The 19,236-nt window shown below is 33.4% G+C and overlaps 2 protein-coding genes across 2 annotated transcripts; both read left to right on the top strand.

The window, feature by feature from the left end:
• The first annotated feature begins 12,757 nt into the window (after positions 1-12,757).
• On the top strand, positions 12,758-13,570 carry LOC133306124 (germin-like protein subfamily 1 member 7). Its single transcript, XM_061506400.1, has 2 exons — positions 12,758-12,872; positions 13,020-13,570. Exons 1-2 carry the CDS (start codon positions 12,758-12,760, stop codon positions 13,568-13,570), a joined length of 666 nt encoding a protein of 221 aa, XP_061362384.1.
• A 3,793-nt stretch (positions 13,571-17,363) lies between these two features.
• LOC133306125 (germin-like protein subfamily 1 member 20) lies at positions 17,364-18,174 on the top strand. The gene is made up of 2 exons (XM_061506401.1): positions 17,364-17,481; positions 17,624-18,174. Exons 1-2 carry the CDS (start codon positions 17,364-17,366, stop codon positions 18,172-18,174), a joined length of 669 nt encoding a protein of 222 aa, XP_061362385.1.
• The last annotated feature ends 1,062 nt before the right edge of the window (positions 18,175-19,236 follow it).

Genomic DNA, 19,236 nt, shown 5'->3' with positions numbered 1-19,236 from the left:
TCTGCACTTTTCGTCAGAAAAGTAACTTTCAACATTATTATTCACTTTCTATAATCATACAAGCCTTATCATAATTATTAGGGTCAATTATGGAATTATATCATTAATCTCATAATTATCTAATTAATTACCTTAATTAGCAGTGCGGGTTCTTACAGATCACACCCCACGTTTGGGGCACATTTTCAGGTTCAGGTACCTCGGGGGCTGATACCTCAGGTGGCTGGGGCCCGGAGCTTAGGTGACTGTTTATTGTCTGTTTATCCTGATATGCTTGGATGCTGATTTGTGCTTTATTGTCATGCTATTATTATTTGAGTTGAGACTTTGTTGGGCCTTGTTGCCTTATTTGGTGAGCATGGAGATTGTCCACGCCACATTGATTCTGCCTTATTTAGTTAGACTTGAGTTGTATAAACTATCAGGATTATCTCCGGTCTACGTGTTGTAGTTCCGTGACTAGAAACACATTAATATACGAGGTATTTCCGTTAGTTGTTGAATTGCAATTTACATACAAGCAATCTTTTGAAAATGAATTAAGTAATCAACTTGGTTAATAATAATGACGTCATAATTGAAAAGAAAAAGTTAGTTTCGCATTTTAATTAAGAGCTGCTTAATACGATGATATGATAACAAATCGGGTATACATGGGGTGTTACAGTAGTAGGACTGCCTAAGACTCAGGCTGGTTGTGACTCTATCTGGGTCATTGTGGACAGATTGACTAAGTCTTCCCATTTTCTTTCGGTAAAGGTGAGCTTCATGATAAACCTTTGGTTTACCATGTTTTTAGGCTAAATTATATGAGAAATATATCATAGATTGCATGGAATTCAAGGTTTTACAGCATATAAATTATAAGTTAGGAATTTGAGCTAACGTTTTGATTTTCTTTGCTTTTTGAAGGTAAAACCACACTTATTGGTGCTAAGAAGTGGTGAAGAAATTATGACAAAGAGTTGCAGCTCAAAATGAACCAAAGGAAGCCAAAATAGTACAAGTCAAGGGTGAAAAGAGCACGCTCAAGCACAGAAATGGACGCTCGAGCGCGTCCAAGCAGGAAGATCAGCCAAATTGAGCAATTCAAGATGCTCAAGCGCCCAAGAGCACGCTCAAGCGCCCAAGATTACAAGAATGGGCAGACAACTTCAGGAAATTTTATGCAAAAGAGCGTGCTCAAGCGCCCTGTAGTGCGCTTGAGCGCCCAAATACGAACCCAATCAGCCCAAGATTTGATTTGAGTTGCTAATTGATAAGATTTGTAATATTTCGAATAAAAGCGAAAACAAATCAAATCTTGATTTATTAATTGATAAGATTCATGGAGAGATTAGATGAAGAATTAAAAAGATATGGTTTCAATGGTTATAAATAGGGAGTTGAGGGTCAAAAGAATAAAACAAGTCCAGAGAATTACACAGAGACCTGAAGGAGGAATCCTGTTGTGGAGCGTTGGAGCACTGAGGAACCAAGTCAACATCACACCAATGGAGGCTTGGGGTTCTCTTTTCTGTATTATTGCTTTTAAATTTAGTAAGCTAGGCTAGATATTTATGTAGTTAAGGGTAGATGGAACCCAATTGAATCTTTATTTTATGAATTAAATTGTCTTTGAATTCTTTTCTTTTTATATTTGAATAAATTTATCTGTCTTTAATGCTTTCTATGAGTTTGCTCCTTATAGATTGATTTAGGGGAATTGTATGACAATAGGGATGTTGGTGCATGAACCCTGACAATCCTTGTGACCTATGGATAGACATAAGGCAATTGTGCAATCTTTGAATTCTTGATCTTAATGCATGTTTTCTTGGGGAATATTCGGGGAACTAGAGTTCTTTCAAGATCACATAGATTTAGGGTAACAAGGAATTGAACCCCAATTAACTTAGAAAGAATTGATTGGCATTATATTAAGAGCGGATTCTTAACAGTTTAATTCATAGCATAAAGAGGAAATTGTGGGAAGTCGAAACATTAACTACATTCTTTCTTGATTTTCAAAACTTTCATATCTTTCAATTGTTCTTTTTAATTCTGAATTTTTAAATTGCATGTTATTGTTTGTTTTTAATCTCAATTCTCTCAAATCCAATTCTTGATTGTCCAATTCTTAACAGTTAGCAAACTAGTGCTTGAAAACCAATCCTTGTGGGAACGATCTCGTACTCAGTACACTTTATTACTTTTACGACTGGTGCACTTGCCGAAGTTCACATCCCGGTTCTGGGAGGCGCTGCAGGGAGCTTTTGGTATTCAGTTGAGATTGAGTACAACCTATCCCCCTCAGACTGGTGGACAGACTGAGCGAACCATCCAAACTTTGGAGGACATGTTGAGGCTTGCACTTTGGAGCAGGGCACGGGAACGGTACCTACCGTTAGTTGAGTTCTCGTACAACATCAGTTTTCATGCTAGCCTGGGTATGGCACCCTACGAGGCATTGTATGGTAGGAGGTGTCGGACTTCTACCTATTGGTTTGAGTTGGAGTCAAAATATTTATATATTCCTAGAACAATATCTAGGACTGGAATATCATGTTTGGAGTCAAAATAATGAGAACTGACGTCAGAACTGATACCGACTACGTAAAAATGCATACCGGCAAAGTGCTGCAAAAATTATAATAAAAATATGACAAATCTTAGAAAATAAGCTATGTTCAGAATATGAAGTTTGAGATTAAAATGATTAGCGGAGCTATTAGTGCTAATATAGTGAGATTAAAATTAATAAGGCTATATATATGTGGGCACAAGTTTCTAGGTCAGAAACTTGAACATTCTTACGTAAAAATATGTATATATTCCTAGAATAATATCTAGGACTGGAATATCAAGTTTGGAGTCAAAATAATGAGAACTCATGTCAGAACAGATACCGTCTACGTAAAAATGCGTACTGGCAAAGTGCTGCAAAAATTATAATAAAAATATGACAAATCTTAGAAAAATGGCTAGGTTTAGAATATGAAGTTTGAGATAAAAATGATTAGCTGAGCTATTAGTGCTAATACAGTGAGATCAAACTTAATACGGCTATATATGTGGGCACAAGTTTCTAGGTCAGAAACTTGAACATTCTTACGTGAAATTCTGAAGCCGATCCTTGCTTTCCAACCTTGCCACCTTCATCCTTCTTCACAAAGGAGCCCAAGTGATCACCTTTCCTCCCATTTCCTTCACCAAACTACCATTGATGAGTGAGAGCTAGTATAACAACCCTAAATATTGTATCATGATTAATGAAGAATTATGATAATTAATAAACGAGACATTTCAGATGAAATAGTTTATGATTAAGTAAATTAGAAGTATGGGTCCAATGGACCAAAGACATAAGCATTAGGGATCCAATGAATTCATGGATCAAAGTATAACCCAACAAAGGAAGTTTTAATTCCATTTAATGTGGACAAGTCCAAGTGATACAAAGAAAGCTCTATATGATAAAGTAAAGTCCAATAAGGTAAATGAAACCCAAATCAAGTTAAAGCCCAAAGTAAGGCCATGACATAATACTATATGACTAGGAATTAAATTAGAATTCTTTCCCTACAAGCAAGAAGCCCCCGGTTTTACTAGAGAAAACAAGCTCTAAGAAGTCAATTTAAAGTGTCATAAAATCATGGAAAAATAGGCACAAATTAGGTCAGGTTAATAGGTTAAAGGTCCATAATCTTAAGGAATAAATCATGGTCCAAAATTAAAGGAAATCTTTTCCTTCCAAGCATTTAAAATCCGCGGCCTAGGTGTAGGAAATGAATTTGATTTTATTTGATTTTCAAGCCATTAAATGCAAATCGAATTTCCTTAAGTCAAGCCAGTCAAATTCCTTTAAACAAGGAAGTTAGGATTATGATGATTAGTAGTCAATCACTTTCCCTAAATCAAGAAAATTGATGACAATATGTCAATCAATCAAATAATTATGTTTCTTAAATCAAGGAAGCAACCTTTATGACGATTAGTCACACATCATCAATTCCTTAAATCAAGCAATCACTAAATTTCCTTAATCAAGGAAATTGACATCATGTTCTTGTCCCTAAATTAAGCAATCTAACCTATGACAACAAATCACCACCTTACTCTCATTTAATGTGATCGAAACCTACCAGCAATCAAGTAATGGCAAGGCTTCTAGGTTGCCTATTTGAACAAGCTTTAGTCTCTCCTTTTTCCCTCTATAGCCGCGGCACTACCAAAGGAAAGAACAAAGAGTTTAGTTCATTTTGTGAAGTCCATGAATGCTTCGAAATGGTGAGTGTGTTAGTGAGAAATACCTAATTGTTCCAAGATCAAATACAAGCCTGGATCTTAGTCCTTCTTCCTAATAATTCCACCAAAGAACCCTTCATCTCTAAGCAAGAAAATCCCTCTTCTCCTCTCTTTAAGCTTGCGGCCTTGTATGTTCAAGGAGGAAGGAAGTTCATTCAAGAAGATTCAAAGTAGTCAAAGGTCAAGAAGTGTTTCCTTAAGTCGTTGATCATCATCAAAGGTAAGCCTATGAACCTTCTTGGTTAGGAATGACATGTAAAAGCATGAAAGTGATATCCTAAGTATATGATCCCTAGAAGGCCGAACCAGGTATGATAATTATAAGCATGAAGAGATGTTTAAATGATATGAAAGATGATGAAATGATGATGTTAGATTAGCATGTTTAGTAGCCTAGGTTCTAAATCAATTTTGCATGATCATAACCTTAGTTGGCCGAATATATAAGATGATGTTTTGAATGATGCTCTAGGATTTAAATATGATAAATTATCAATAATGTTAGAAGCATGTTTTAGAAGTAATCCCTTAGGTATTTTAGGGCAATAAGGCCGAATGGTATGTAGCTAAAAGAGGTTTTATTTGATTAATGTTGAAAGGATCTAACTATGTTAAGTTAATAATATAATTGAAAGCATGTTTTAAAAATTATATTCCTAGATGTTTATCTATGGTGGCCGAACCTATACATGCCTAGAATGAAATCTTTAATAATTCTATTAAGTGTTATGATGACCTAATAATGTCCTAAAACCTACACAAGTGGGTAAGTAAGCAAAACAACTCCTCTAGGTAATTAAACCTGCAAAGCCGAGACCTATACATGGATAAAACACAAATGTTGAATGTTATATAAGTTACTAAAAGATGATATGATGATGTTAGGGAGTCAAGGGAGCAAACAGGCAAGTAAAGAGATCAAAAGTTGAAAGTATACAAGTAAAGAACGACAAGTATAGTAAGTGTTTACAGTTGTTGAAGTAATCTCTCTATGTATGCCACCATTATGAAACTATGATAAGTTATGGTCTGACTGCAATATGTTTATAGTGCTTTACATTATGTGATTATGATATTTTTGAAACTTAAAACCATGCTATTAAATGTTGGCCTGTGCACTGATACTCCAGTTGCAACCTGACGAGGACTCTGGGTATCTCCGTAAGTCCGTAAAAGCCGGCAGGAATATGATGATGATGATGATGGCATGATATTTTTATATGATGATGTTAAATGTTCCATTTTGTATTGTTATTATAAACTGTTGCAGGAGTAAGCGTCATAGTTGGAGAATGCTCCAGCTGTGAACCTTACTGAGATTTTCCCCAAATCTCACCCCCCTTGACCACCCATTTCAGGAAAAGATGAAAGAAAGTAATAAGAAAGTTATGTGGGAAAGAAAGGGTAAGAGACTGGTACGTAAAGAAGAAGAAACTCCACCTACCTGGGAAGAGAAACTAAAGGATCTAACAGATAGAGGCCTATGGACTGAGGCTATGAAATTATTAATAGAAGCTTTTCCACATTATGATTTCGATGAAGCACTAAGTACACAATGGCTAGAGGAACCACAACCACATTATGACTGGGCTTATGATGCGGCATAAATTATGTTTTTATTTATGATTAGTTAATCTTTTTGGGATTACATTAAATAATGTTTAGTGTTATTTATTTTGTATTGACGTTTTAACGCTTTTAATTTTATATGGAATAAGTATGGTTATGTGTTTCCATTCCGCACTCTGATATTTGCATTCGTAAAGTTTAAATTTAGACTTCCGCGCGTTGAATGCATGATGAAGGTGCACCCTATATGTATTTACATTTGGGGTGTTACAGCTAGCCTTGTGAGGAAGTGTGGATACACATTCTGAGTTTTGGTCTCTGTATGGTGAGATTAGTGAGCTGACTTCACTATTTTGGTAGAGTGTGAGCTATTTTCTTGTTTGTGTTGATCCAAGAAGCCATTTTGATAGAGAAAGGACCTAGTTTGTTGCTCATTTTTGTGGTCCCTTGGTAGCTGCACTGTAGAGTGGCATAAGAGGCTCCAAGCCACTGCCTTTCCTCTATTTTGGAAGCTTGGTATACATTCTTCAACCTTGCTCATGAGTTTTCTATGATAAAGGTTGATTTTTGGTTTGTTAAATGAGATGATTAACCAACCAACATAAACATTTACTTAAATGTGTCTAAAAATACATGCTTGGTCGTTGAGGAGTGATAAAAATGGAGCCTTGAAGGGATATCTTCGCAAAATGCAGAAACTGTATTCTGTCGTGAAATATCCGGATATGATATCCGGATATGGGGTTGGTGATATCCGGATATGAATATCCGGATGTGATATCCGGATATGATATCCGGATCTGGATATCCGGATATAGCCCCGTGAAATATCTGGATATTCTGAAAATTTCGAGACATGCACTATTATGTCCAAACATAAGTGTGGATTGGGTTTATGGACCCATGATTGGTTAGTATGAATTTCTGTAATAAGTTAACTAAGTCAAAATCACTTAGGTTAAAGGCTTATGGCTTTGGGAGAAGCCTAATGGCGTGAAACGAAAAAGGAAATGTTGTCGTAATGTCATGAACTATTAGAATATGAATATTGATAAGAATTTCTGGTCTAAACAGATTGTGATTGTGCGGTTTGTGAACCTTGGGCTGGTGTGGACTCTTGAGTTGGATTGATAGCTTGCGAGGTAAACTTTCATGTCCTCGGTTTTTCCCATTATTGGTTCTACCATACCTCATGGAGGGGTGGTTATATGCATGTTGTGTTTTTATGAAATTATCTGATGATTACTGAAATGCTATTGAGCTGTTTTGATTAAGTGCAAGTGCCATAAGATATGTATGTGGTGTACCACCTAGACGGTAAACCTGAGTATGTGGAGACATACAAGATGGTGAATCTGTGGATGAGGTACGAGCGGTTTTCCTTGTACTGTAGGTTGTAGACGTATGTAATCCCTACATATTTATTCTCTGGCCATTAGGATTCTTACACACATGACATGGATATATGCTGCATTGCACAGATTTTGGAAATGAGAGTGTTATACTGTTTTGGAACTTATATTGCTCATGTAAGTGAGCTTGGGGTGGAGAGATCCTTGAGGACCCCTTGTCTTACTGAGATTCCTTTTTAGAGATCTCACCCCGTGTTGGGGCACATTTTCAGGTACAGGTACCTCGGGGGTTGATACCTCTAGCGGCAGGAGGCCGGAGTTGAGTTGAGTTGATACGCATACTGTTGAGCTGATATGTTAGAGATTGCCATGCTTTATTTGAATATATTGTTATTTGAGTTGAGACGTTGTTTAGCTTATTGCCTGATTTGGTGAGCAAGGGGGTTGTCTATGTCCCATTGACTATGTTATGGTTATTCAGACTTGAGTTGTATAATGTATCAGGATATTGTCTGGTCTACGTGTTGTAGTTCCATGACTAGATACACATTTATATCATGAGGTTATTCAGTTAATTCTTTATTCAAATTTACATACAGGCATGTTTTGAAAAGGAAATAAGTAATCAATTTGGTTAATAATAATGACGTCATAATTGAAACGATAAAGAAAAAGTTAGTTTCCGCATTAATTTAGCTGCGCTACTGCCATATGTATGTTTAATACGCCGGGTGCACATGGGGTGTTACAGTTAACATGTACATATGATCATCACACACTATTATTAGCATAGATCCCATTAGATCAAGATTTTACAGACAACATATACAATTGTTAAAAATTGCATAAAGAATCTAGACTGAAGCCGCCTCTAACCAAATGGATGTGATACTAGGTCTAAACCCAACCCTTTAAAGAACTGGGTTCATGAATCTTTGTTTTATATAGATTTTACGTAGCTCATTACTTAATAATGTGAAATTTTACCATACTCGAGTCATATTTTTTTGGATACAAATGAAAATTGAATACATAACCTAATAAAATTTATCCAAATTCTTTACCACTAAACCAATTCTAGTAGTTTACACTTTAGTCATATTGATGGCAAAATGCGTCAACCCATCTTGACTCGCCTTCAACCTACCAAAAATGGGGTGGGGTGTGCTAACCCGCCATTGATAAATGGGTTGAAAATAAAATCCATTCCATTTTGAGTGAGTTACCATCTTTAGGAGGGATTTCAAATCTTAATCCTGGACCCGTCCCGAATAAGATTGCCTCCCGTGGATGATATTTGTGGTTTATCCAAAAAAAAAACTTTTATATCTAATATCTAACATAAAAATATTTCTTAAGTATAAAAAAAAAATCAAGAAAAAAGAATGATTTAAACCAATAATTTCATAACATAACTATACAAATAATATCTTAAAATTAATAAATAATTTTAGTGTAATTATATAAAAAAAATAGTGACATCAAACATGTAAATATTTGCATATGACACATCATTATATCCTATAACTAGAATTTCATAAGCATAAATTTGATTTATATAGATACTAGCATTTACATTCAAAAATAAACTCAAGTTTCTTTTATTTTTTGCGTTAATCTAAATCAAAAGTGAATTAAAAATAACAGTTGTATTAATATAATAATATTATGATTCTAAAAGCAAATATTTTGTCTCTCATAATAGCCTTTCATATAGACCAATCAAGTCATAATCTAACATTTAATATATATATATATATATATATATATATATATATATATATTTAAAATATTCGATTTAGGTTTACCCACCCTGCCCCGCATATATGTAAGGTCCTCTTTTAACTAGTCCCACATATAGGCAGGTTATTCGAATTAATGGGTTGAAATACATAACCTAGTCTTTCCCGTTTTGGGGGATGAATTGGTTCACCTGTTGGATTCAAACCATTTTGCCATCTCAATTTCCAACAAATCCTAATTGTTAAAATTGAGGTTTTAGTATCTAATGCTTATGTTTGTCAATATTGATTTACAGACGTTCCCCCCCTCCGAAACATAAATTCCCTTTTGACCATATTCAATGCAAAGCGAAATCTCTAATAGTCCGACGTGAAATTAATTTTTTTTTTTTTGGGGAGAATTCCCAATGTGAAATTTCAATCCATTTAGGTAATTTTATAAGATATAATCTTAGGGTTTTTTTTTTAATAAAATAAAAGTATACTAAAATAACGAATTCGTCCTTAAAAAAGTAAACAGTGAAACGCATACAAACACTGCAAAAATAATTATGAAAGCCCGCCAATAATTATTGAATCAAGGAAATTGTTAACCTGGACGATTTTCATGATCTAGTTTTGTGAGTGAAGAAACTAATCTTTGAAGAACTGCCCTTTACATGCATCAAATCGTATTTAAACCAGTGTTGTAAAACTATGCCCCATCCCGAGGTCGCTCACTCTCTCTCTCTGGTGGTTGGGGTTAGCATTTAGAGCCCTCATGCTCTTTGACCTCTTTAACCTCCGAAATCATCGATTAAACTCATGACTCCAGTGTGAGTGTGAGAGGGGGTTACTGCTTTTTATTTAAAAAAAAAAAATTACACACGAATACAGGTTGTTTGGTGTGTCAAAAACAAAATAGAAAAACTCGTTGCTGCATAGATGTAAACTAGATCTGAAATCTGAATCATTTTTCTTCTTCTCTTTCGATACTCTCTCTCAGAGTCAAACCCAAACCCAGTCTCCTTGATCCGGTGATCTTCTTCGCCTTGCGGTGGTTCCTCCTATCATCTTCGGTCATCTTTCTCTCTCTCCTCCGTCGTGTTGGTTTTTCTCTTCCCATTGTTGATTCGTCATGTCGTCGCCTCTCCTGCATCGTTCTCTCTTGGATAAAGGATCTCCTTTCACATGCTCTTGTTGGTGCGTGAGAAGGACAATGAGGCCTGAGTTTGATGATATAACTTTTCATTAACTCCATTAGAATATGTGTTTTATACGTTGATTAGTTTGTGTAATATAAACTTGTGGATATAATTGGTTGAATTATGTTAAGTATATTTTGAATCTTTGATGATTGGTGGCTTGGTTTTTTTGGATTTGTCTTATAGGATATATATTTATATTTTTTTATGTATAAAATCGGATCAGCAAAGTGACCATGTGACCCCTCGATTGAACCCACACCTGACCTCGGCCGAGTCGATGGTCGGGCCGAGTTTTTAAACACTGATTTAAACTATATTAGTTTGATTTTCAATGAATTAGTAGGAAAAAAATTATAAAAACTATAAAGTTGTGGATTTGATTCCAAAACAAAGTCAATAAATAAATAGACGGCGCAAAATTCAAATAACATACAAGAATTATTGGATTTGTTTAAAATAAGTATGAACATTATTTGATTTAGAATTGAAAATCATCTAAAGATGCTAAAGTCTTCAAAATTAAAAGATGACTATTTGAAAACAAAGACGAAAGGGGAGAGCACTTCCGTCTTTAAAGTATTCCGAAAGGTGTAACCTTAAATTAAGTTTAATGAGACACTTATATTACTCGGTCAAATAGAAAGTAGGAACTCCTTCCTTATAATCCCATATTATTGTTTGACCCATTGTATATGTTACTGGAATTTTTATTTCTCAAAATAAATATGTGGAAGATATTCTAGACAGGTTTCAGATGAATGATTGTAATTTTGTGCACACTCCAGTTGAATGTGGCTTGAAGTTATATAAAGATCATGGAGGAAAGAAGGTTGACAGCACCTTCTACAAACAAATTGTGGGAAGTTTGATGTATCTCACTTCAAACTGTTGGGAATGGTATGAGAGAGCCCAAAACCCATTGCAAGGGATACATCTATGGGCCAACCGATAAACCACAATAAGTGGGCCGACACAACATTTTAACCCAAAACCTTAAGACTGTAGGTTTATGAGTCTTTTGCACTTATATGGTCATCACTTGGTCTAGGTGTAGCCAATATAGTACTTCTTTACAACTCATACTTGAATACTTCCAACAACTTATATGGATATGAGAACTTCAAAATAAAAAAAATAAAAAGATTAGGTAGGATTATATACCAGCTGGTATTTGAGTCATGGTAAACCCTCCAACCTCTTCGAGAATGTTGGGTAGGATTAAAAATCATCAACCACAAGGTGTCATCACATTGGCTAATGGGATTCCAATTCACACCTTTAAAGAATATTAGCTTAGTGCTTAAGTAACTGCGCCTACGATCATTGAGTAGCATATTCAATTTTTAAGTGTCTATTTTTGTTACGGGGTCATATTTATCCAATAAGATAACGGGTTTAATGTTTCTCATGTTGTATGAAATAATTATATTTTCTGCACTCATATAAAAATGTGTGGGTCTAAATGAGAAGAAAAGAAAAAATATATATAAACTTCATACACTTTTATATAAATATAAGAGAAAAATTATTTTCTATAATTTGAACAACATTAAACAATAAGATCATATAAGACATTATGTTCAGTTAGTCAAATCGACTTACGTATGGCTAATCGAGAAATATGTTTTCTTTATATTTTGGTATATTGTAAAACCAAACACATGCTTAATATATTGACATCGTGTCTTTGCAATTGTGAAAGGGTACAGGGGTCGAAAAATTAAGAATCCCTGCAACGGATATTCGTTCGTAGTTTCTAAACATAATTCAGATTTTCAAAATGTGAAGTCACTGTCAAGGAAAAATCATATTTTTTTTGGTAATCATATTTTACAACAGTATACAACTAATTTCATTTCAGTGAAAGTCCTACTTTATCATGTGTTTTCCTTCAAATCTACTAACTCCTATAGAAGGATTCGTTTAAAGGTCCGAAGCAATTACAACAGGCTTCGCAAAGTCAAAGGATATATCATAATTAACAATTAATGAATTTGGATGATTATCATCTCCAAACACAGCTACGTTGTACTGAAATACTTCAATCGGATAAAAAAAAAGTTAAAATTTAATTAGAAGCAACCAACACTTCCAAAAATTTAAGAAGCAATAAATAATTTTATTATGTCTCTTAACTCACTCCTCGAGTTTTTTTTTTTTTTTCTAGGTTTGAAGCACCGTCGTGCTTATAAACTGATAAGGATCGAACTCTAGATCACATATTCATATGCTCCAATAACATATCACGTAACCAACCCTCTAAAGACTTCACACAGGAGGAGGGGCATAAAAAGATTGATTATATCTCTTATCAGAAGTAAACGTCGTTGTAATATCTTTATGCAATCAGTCTTTAAATAATTTTGACCGGATCAATATGAAACGGTCTCTTTTTCCTTTGCCTTTTGCATATATAATAGTGATTAAGGACGCGAGTAGTTGGTAAAGAATGGTTCATCATCGAAGAATAGAGAATTAATTACGGTAAAGACAAACTGCAGAACAATTCAACGGTTCCTCCCTATAAATATCAAGCTTCACATGAAACATAATTCAATCAAATCTCACAAGCAATTACTAAAGCAGAATCATTTAAGAGTAATAGCTAGTGAGAGACAAAATGAAAACTGTCTACTTGGTCGTTGCTATCTTGGCTTTGGCATCCTCTGCTGCCTATGCTGATGACCCCAGCCCTCTGCAAGATTTCTGTGTGGGAACCAATGACCCCATCAATGGTGGTATGTATATATACACATTCCTCATTAATTAGTCTTATAACTCAAGTTCTAAGTTTATTATACATTTAGATCATGTCATGAATAATTATATAACTAACTTTTTTCTTTTTTTTAATATAAAATCTTTGTTTTATTAATTTGCAGTATTTGTGAATGGAAAGTTCTGCAAAGACCCAAAACTTGTCACAGCTGAAGATTTCTTTATACACGTGAATGCCGCGAATGTCTCTAACCCACTCGGCGCACAAGTCACTCCCGTTTTTGATACTCAACTATTAGGACTAAACACACTTGGCGTATCTTTGGCTCGCATTGATTTTGCACCTTATGGTTTAATTCCTCCACACACTCACCCTCGTGCCACAGAGATCCTTATAGTAATTGATGGCACTCTCATGGTTGGATTTGTCAGTTCAGACCTAGACAAGAATCGTTTGTTCACCAAAGTGCTGAATAAGGGTGATGTGTTTGTGTTTCCAATCGGTCTCATTCATTTCCAACTTAATGTGGGAAAGGTTAACGCTGTTTCCATTTCTGGTCTCGGTAGTCAAAATCCAGGTCTTATCACAATTGCAAATGCTTTGTTTAATTCTACTCCACCTATTTCTCCCGAAATTCTTGCCAAAGCTTTCCAGATGGACAAGAGCTTAATTGGTCATCTTCAGAAGCAACCTTGGTACAACAACAACAACTAGTTTGAAAACATGAATCGTTATTTCATTCCTATGGGGGTGTTTGTTTGATTTTAGCTTCTCCGAAAATATAGTTACTATAAATAATAATAAATAAATTGCAAGTGGGCTAACTTATATTTTATAGTCCGCAGCTATTATTTTGTACTTTAATTTCGTTGAATACAATATTATTGTGAGTTTAATAAAAGAATCATTTATTGTCCTCTCTTTTTGTTTAGTTTTTTCTTTATTCCTGCTACATTCTTGCACTTGCACATGTTAATTCACTTGCACGCAAATGGTAATGCTCATTCTCCATAATTAATTGACTAATAGCAATATTACCGAATTGTCATGGCTTTAGCGACATTAATTATCTGTCGGACAGCAACATACATAACGAGGAATTTGAAATTCTTCAACTAATTTAAGCTCTATTTGGTAATCACAATATATATATATATATATATATATATATATATATATATATATATATATATAGGTAAAAGAATTTTTAAATCAACTTTAGATAAGCTTATATATAGGCAAAAGTATTTTTACAGCAACTTTAGATAAACTTATATATAGTCAAAAGTATTTTTACAGCAACTTTAGATAAGCTTATCTACAGCTGCCATCTGAAAAGTAGATGAGGAGAGAGAAAAAAGAGCAACTTTTCAGATGGCAGCTGGGAGAATATAGTTATAACGTTAAAGTTGTTTTTTTTTCCCTCTCCTCATTTACTTTTCAGATGGCAGTTGTAGATAAGTTTATCTAAAGTTGTTGTAGAAATGTTTATCCCATATATATATATATATATATATATATATATAAATAATTAAAAATACTTAGTAAACACCAACAATTGTGCCGTACATATCACCAAAGATTGTTCATATAATGTGGCGACAGCTGCTGTAACGGAATTTTGTTGTCTCCTCAGGTTTTGCATTCTTTATGCCTCACCGTTAGTATAGGAATTTTGGATAAAAACCTTCATTTTTATTTTTGACCAAAGTACTAAATTCTTCATTTTAAACTTTGGACTATTTTAGTTTCTAATTATTATTAAGTTTTATGAAACAAGGGATTAATAGAAGAGTACTTTTTTGAAGAAATATGATACTTAAATATTTTAATAATGAGAATTTTTTTATTCTTCCTAATTCTTTTAAAAATATTAGAATTTGATTAATGTATTTTATATGAAACTTCTAGCTTGAGTTTCTTTCCAATCTAAGCCATCATAAAAAATTGTATCAAATTTCTCTTTTTCAACAAAGTTTTAATTCTCTTTTTCTTTTGGAGCTGCGAAAAATTATATTTATTATATCTAAAACATTATATGTCACGACACAAACTTGGATCTATGACCGGTGGTGCATAGGCTAAACTAGGGGTGTGCAAAAAAACTGGTTCACTTGCCCTGCTCTTGATCTGACCTTGACCTGACCTATAAATACCTGTTTTTTTTGAACTAGTTTAAATACTGACACACTTTCATTTGGTTCAGTTTTAGACCTGACTTGTTTTAATAATGACTCATTGACCCAAAATTTCACCCATACCCATTATGTGAAAAAAAAGAAAAAAAATCACAATTACATTAAAAGAAAAGTTTTAACGTAAAACAATTACGTCAAAATTTTTTACGAAAAATATTTCAATCAAAATTTTTCGCAAAAAATATTTCATCAAAATTTTCAACGGAACACATTTCTGTCAAAAAAATTCGTAATTTTTTTTGACAAAATATATTTCGATAAATTTTTTTGACGGAAACATATTCTGTCAAAATTTTTTAGAGAATATACTTTTTGTCGAAAGTTTCGAATAAAACATTTCCCTCAAAACAATTTTCGTCGAAATTTTCGTCAAAACACATTCTCATCGAAATTTTGAACGAAAAACATTCCGTCAAAATTTTTGACGGAATTCTTTTTTCGTTTAATACATTTGATGGAGGAAATCATTTTCGTCAAAACTTTTGACGAAAATTAAATTTCGATAGAAAATTTATTTTTGTAAAAATTTTCATTAGAGAAAAAATTTCGTCGCTTTTCGACAAAAAGTATTCCGACGAAAAAATAATTTTGTGACGAAATTTTTGTCATTTGCAACGTAGAAATTTCGACGAAATTTTGTGAGGAAACCAAGTCAAAAACGGGTCAGATCTGATTTGACCCACTTCAAAAATCAAGTCAGACCCACTTCAGAAATCAAGTCTGGTCAGATCTGACTCGGTTCGGAATTAGTTTACAAAAATCCAAACCAAGTCAGACCTGACTTGCATCAAATTAAAACGGGTCGGGTCAAAATACCTGACCAATAAAAATTAAGTTGGGTCGAGTCGGCAAAAAACCTGACCCGACCTGACCTATGCACACCTAAGCTAAACTTAATCTTACTGCCGATTAGCCGAGATACCTAATTTGTATTAGATTTATAAATTTTTTAATTAACCCGCTTATAGAAATAATAGAACAACTCTAGAATATAAAACTAAGTCTTCTACACATATTAAAAATTTAAAACTTGTCCATACAGAACGACGTGTACGGCTCACCACCGAAAACCAAACAACTCCCACCATCAAACTGAAGGACTGCAATTAGAAGTTAACTCTATAACTAACTATACATGCAAAAATATAATTAAAGTTGTGGTAAGTTATAATGCAATTCAGTGAGTAATTAATAGGATTTATAATAAGCGGAATGTGACAACATATAAAATTAATATTTAACTAGATGATAAATTAAAAAAATTCTCAAATCAGTGTTTTCAGAAAAACATTAAAAAATATAAAAAATATCAATACAATAATATGATAGTATGATGCTGTAATCAAGCATTAAAGATGAAAAAATTAAATATCCAATCGAAATCAATTTATATGTATAAAATAGAAACCTCATTTCTAAAGAAATAAAATAATGTATGTGTTATTGGAGGTAAACTCAAATAGAATTGCAAAATATCAACGATATATTTTATAAATCATTCAAATAATTATTTAATGACTTCCAACTAGCTAAATTTTAAAAGTTTAAATATTAATTAATATCGTTCCAAATCATTTTTCAAATATGAACAAATTAAATAATTAAGTAATGCAAACCGCTTAAATCCAATTTATACCATCTCATCCCTTAAAGCAATTATTAAACACCGCCACTTTTATTTATAAAATCATTTCATTTCATATAGTCTGATAGCAACGGAAAGGAGATCTAACCAAAACCAACATTACAATTTGTGATCACAATCCGAGCCTTTAATTATTGACAAAATAAATCTGAAACGTTCTCTCTTTTTTCCTTGTTAATATATATTTATGATGTTCCGATTTTGACCCATTCCAAGAAAAATTTCCCTCTTCCACAAACTATGATATTTAAACTTTAAACCAAATAAATAGTTAATTTGTAGTATTAAGTACGAAGAAATATATAAGATCGAGTCGTAACAAATCTTTGATTTAGCTTCTTAATTAGTCTCCCCGTTGTAAAAGCAATATTTCGAGAAATACTCTTTGAACAGATAATTAATTATTTTGACTTAATTGGACGAGGTAATACTGAAACATTTATTTTGACTTAGTTGTGGAGCATCTTAGTCTACTCTTTGAACAGGCACGCGCGCGTGTAGTTGTTAAAGAATGGTTCATCCATCAAATAGATAATTAATTACCCTAAATATATATAAACTGAATAACAATTCAACGGTTCCTCCCTATAAATATCAAGTTTAACATGCAACATAATTCAATTAATTCTCACAAGCAATTACTAAAGCAGAATAATTTGGCAAAATGAAAGTTGTCCACTTCCTCGTTGCCATCTTGGCTTTGGCATCCTCTGTTGCCTATGCTTATGACCCCAGCCCTCTCCAAGATTTCTGTGTGGCAATCAATGACCCCAATGATGGTGGTATGTATACACATTCTTCATAAGTCTTACTATTCGAATTCTAAGTTTATTTCTACATTTAGATCATGTCATGAATAACTATATAATTGACTTTCTTTGTTATTAAAACATTCTCATTCTCTTGTTTTTTTTTTTTTTGCAGTATTTGTGAATGGAAAGTTCTGCAAAGACCCAGAACTTGTCACGGCTGAAGATTTCTTCAAGCATGTTGAACCAGGGAATACTAGAAACCCACTCGGCTCAAAAGTGACTCCAGTGAGTGTTACTGAACTAGTCGGACTAAACACACTTGGGATATCATTGGCTCGCATTGATTTTGCACCAAAGGGTTTAAACCCTCCTCACACTCACCCACGTGGCTCAGAGATCCTTATAGTAGTTGAAGGCACTCTCCTTGTTGGATTTGTGACATTGAATCAAGATAACAATCGTCTCTTTACCAAAGTGCTGAACAAGGGTGATGTGTTTGTCTTCCCAATTGGTCTCATTCATTTCCAACTTAATGTGGGAAACGTTAATGCTGTTGCCATTGCTGCTCTCAGTAGTCAAAATCCAGGAGTTATCACAATTGCAAATGCTCTGTTTAAATCAAATCCACCTATTTCTCCGTATGTTCTTACCAAAGCTTTCCAAGTGGACAAGAGCGTAATTGATTATCTTCAGAAGCAACCCTGGTACAACAACAACAACTAGTTTGCAAACATGAATCGTGCCCATTTCAATCCAATTGGAATATTTATTTCAACGTTAAGATTGCTTCGTGTTAATGACCTTCTCCAAATAGTTACTTCAACTAATAAATAAATTGCATATGGCTTAATGTGTTACATGACACAGGTTTATTTTTTATTTTATTTTTTTTCTTTTTGAATTTGGTGTAATGCATTCTTATTGAGAGCTTAATAAAAGAACCTTATTCTGCCCATCTCTTTCTCGTGTTGATTTTTTTTCCGGTAAATTCTTGATCATTTCAATTTGATTGCAAGTAAATGGTTACACTTATGGGATGATTGATAAACGAATTAGCATTACCAAACTAGTCGTTAGTATCGGAATTTTGGGATTCTTCCTTTAAAGCTAGAACTTCAGTAAATCATTACAATTTGCGTACGTATATATATGTACTGCAAGGTGGTTAAATATAATGAATTACAAACAAGGAGCTTTCCGTTGTTGCACCACACAAGATTCAAACTTGTTAATGCCAGAACCATCAAGTTGGCATTTTTTTTTTTCTTAATTAACAAATGTTTACCCCTGCTTTTGAAAAAAAAAAAAAATCCCAGTAAACCAGTCATCTTTTGGTCACACTTCTGAAAAAGAATTTAAAAAAAAGGCAAGAGCTAGCATGAGGCATTTTCCCAAAATGGAAAAATAAAATAAAAACAGAACGAGACATGATCATAAGTTGAATAAGAGAAGAAAAAACATTAACGGTACAAGAAAAAAGAGATGAATTAATTTATTTTTTAAAATTTGTAAATTATCCTATACATCAACATCATCTGACAATATTTAGAATATTAATTGGAGGAGCGCAAAGGTCTTCCATTATTGCGTGTGCATAGAAACGTGAATAGTAATAAACCTTAAATTTGTAATGAGATATGTGTATATGTTAGAGATAATAGAAATAATACCAATCAAATCTGTGGCGAATCATGCTGGAAACAACGGAAATAATGACAACAAAATCCGTGGAAATTATTAAAGGGAAATAATGTTGGAGATAACGGAAATAATGGTAAAAAAAAT

The sequence above is a fragment of the Gastrolobium bilobum genome, unplaced genomic scaffold (assembly GCF_033153095.1).
Source record: "Gastrolobium bilobum isolate Gb01-03AN ecotype WA unplaced genomic scaffold, APGP_CSIRO_Gbil_v1 utg7478, whole genome shotgun sequence".
Classification (NCBI taxonomy): Eukaryota; Viridiplantae; Streptophyta; class Magnoliopsida; order Fabales; family Fabaceae; genus Gastrolobium; species Gastrolobium bilobum.
This window is presented reverse-complemented; position numbering and strand designations above follow the sequence as displayed.

Excerpts from the sequence above, each read along its gene's own strand:
- LOC133306124 (XM_061506400.1), top strand. The coding sequence starts at position 12,758 with ATGAAAACTGTCTACTTGGTCGTTGCTATCTTGGCTTTGGCATCCTCT. Across the intron at positions 12,873-13,019 it reads AACCAATGACCCCATCAATG|TATTTGTGAATGGAAAGTTC; the intron begins GTGGTATGTATA and ends ATTAATTTGCAG.
- LOC133306125 (XM_061506401.1), top strand. The coding sequence starts at position 17,364 with ATGAAAGTTGTCCACTTCCTCGTTGCCATCTTGGCTTTGGCATCCTCT. Across the intron at positions 17,482-17,623 it reads CAATGACCCCAATGATGGTG|TATTTGTGAATGGAAAGTTC; the intron begins GTATGTATACAC and ends TTTTTTTTGCAG.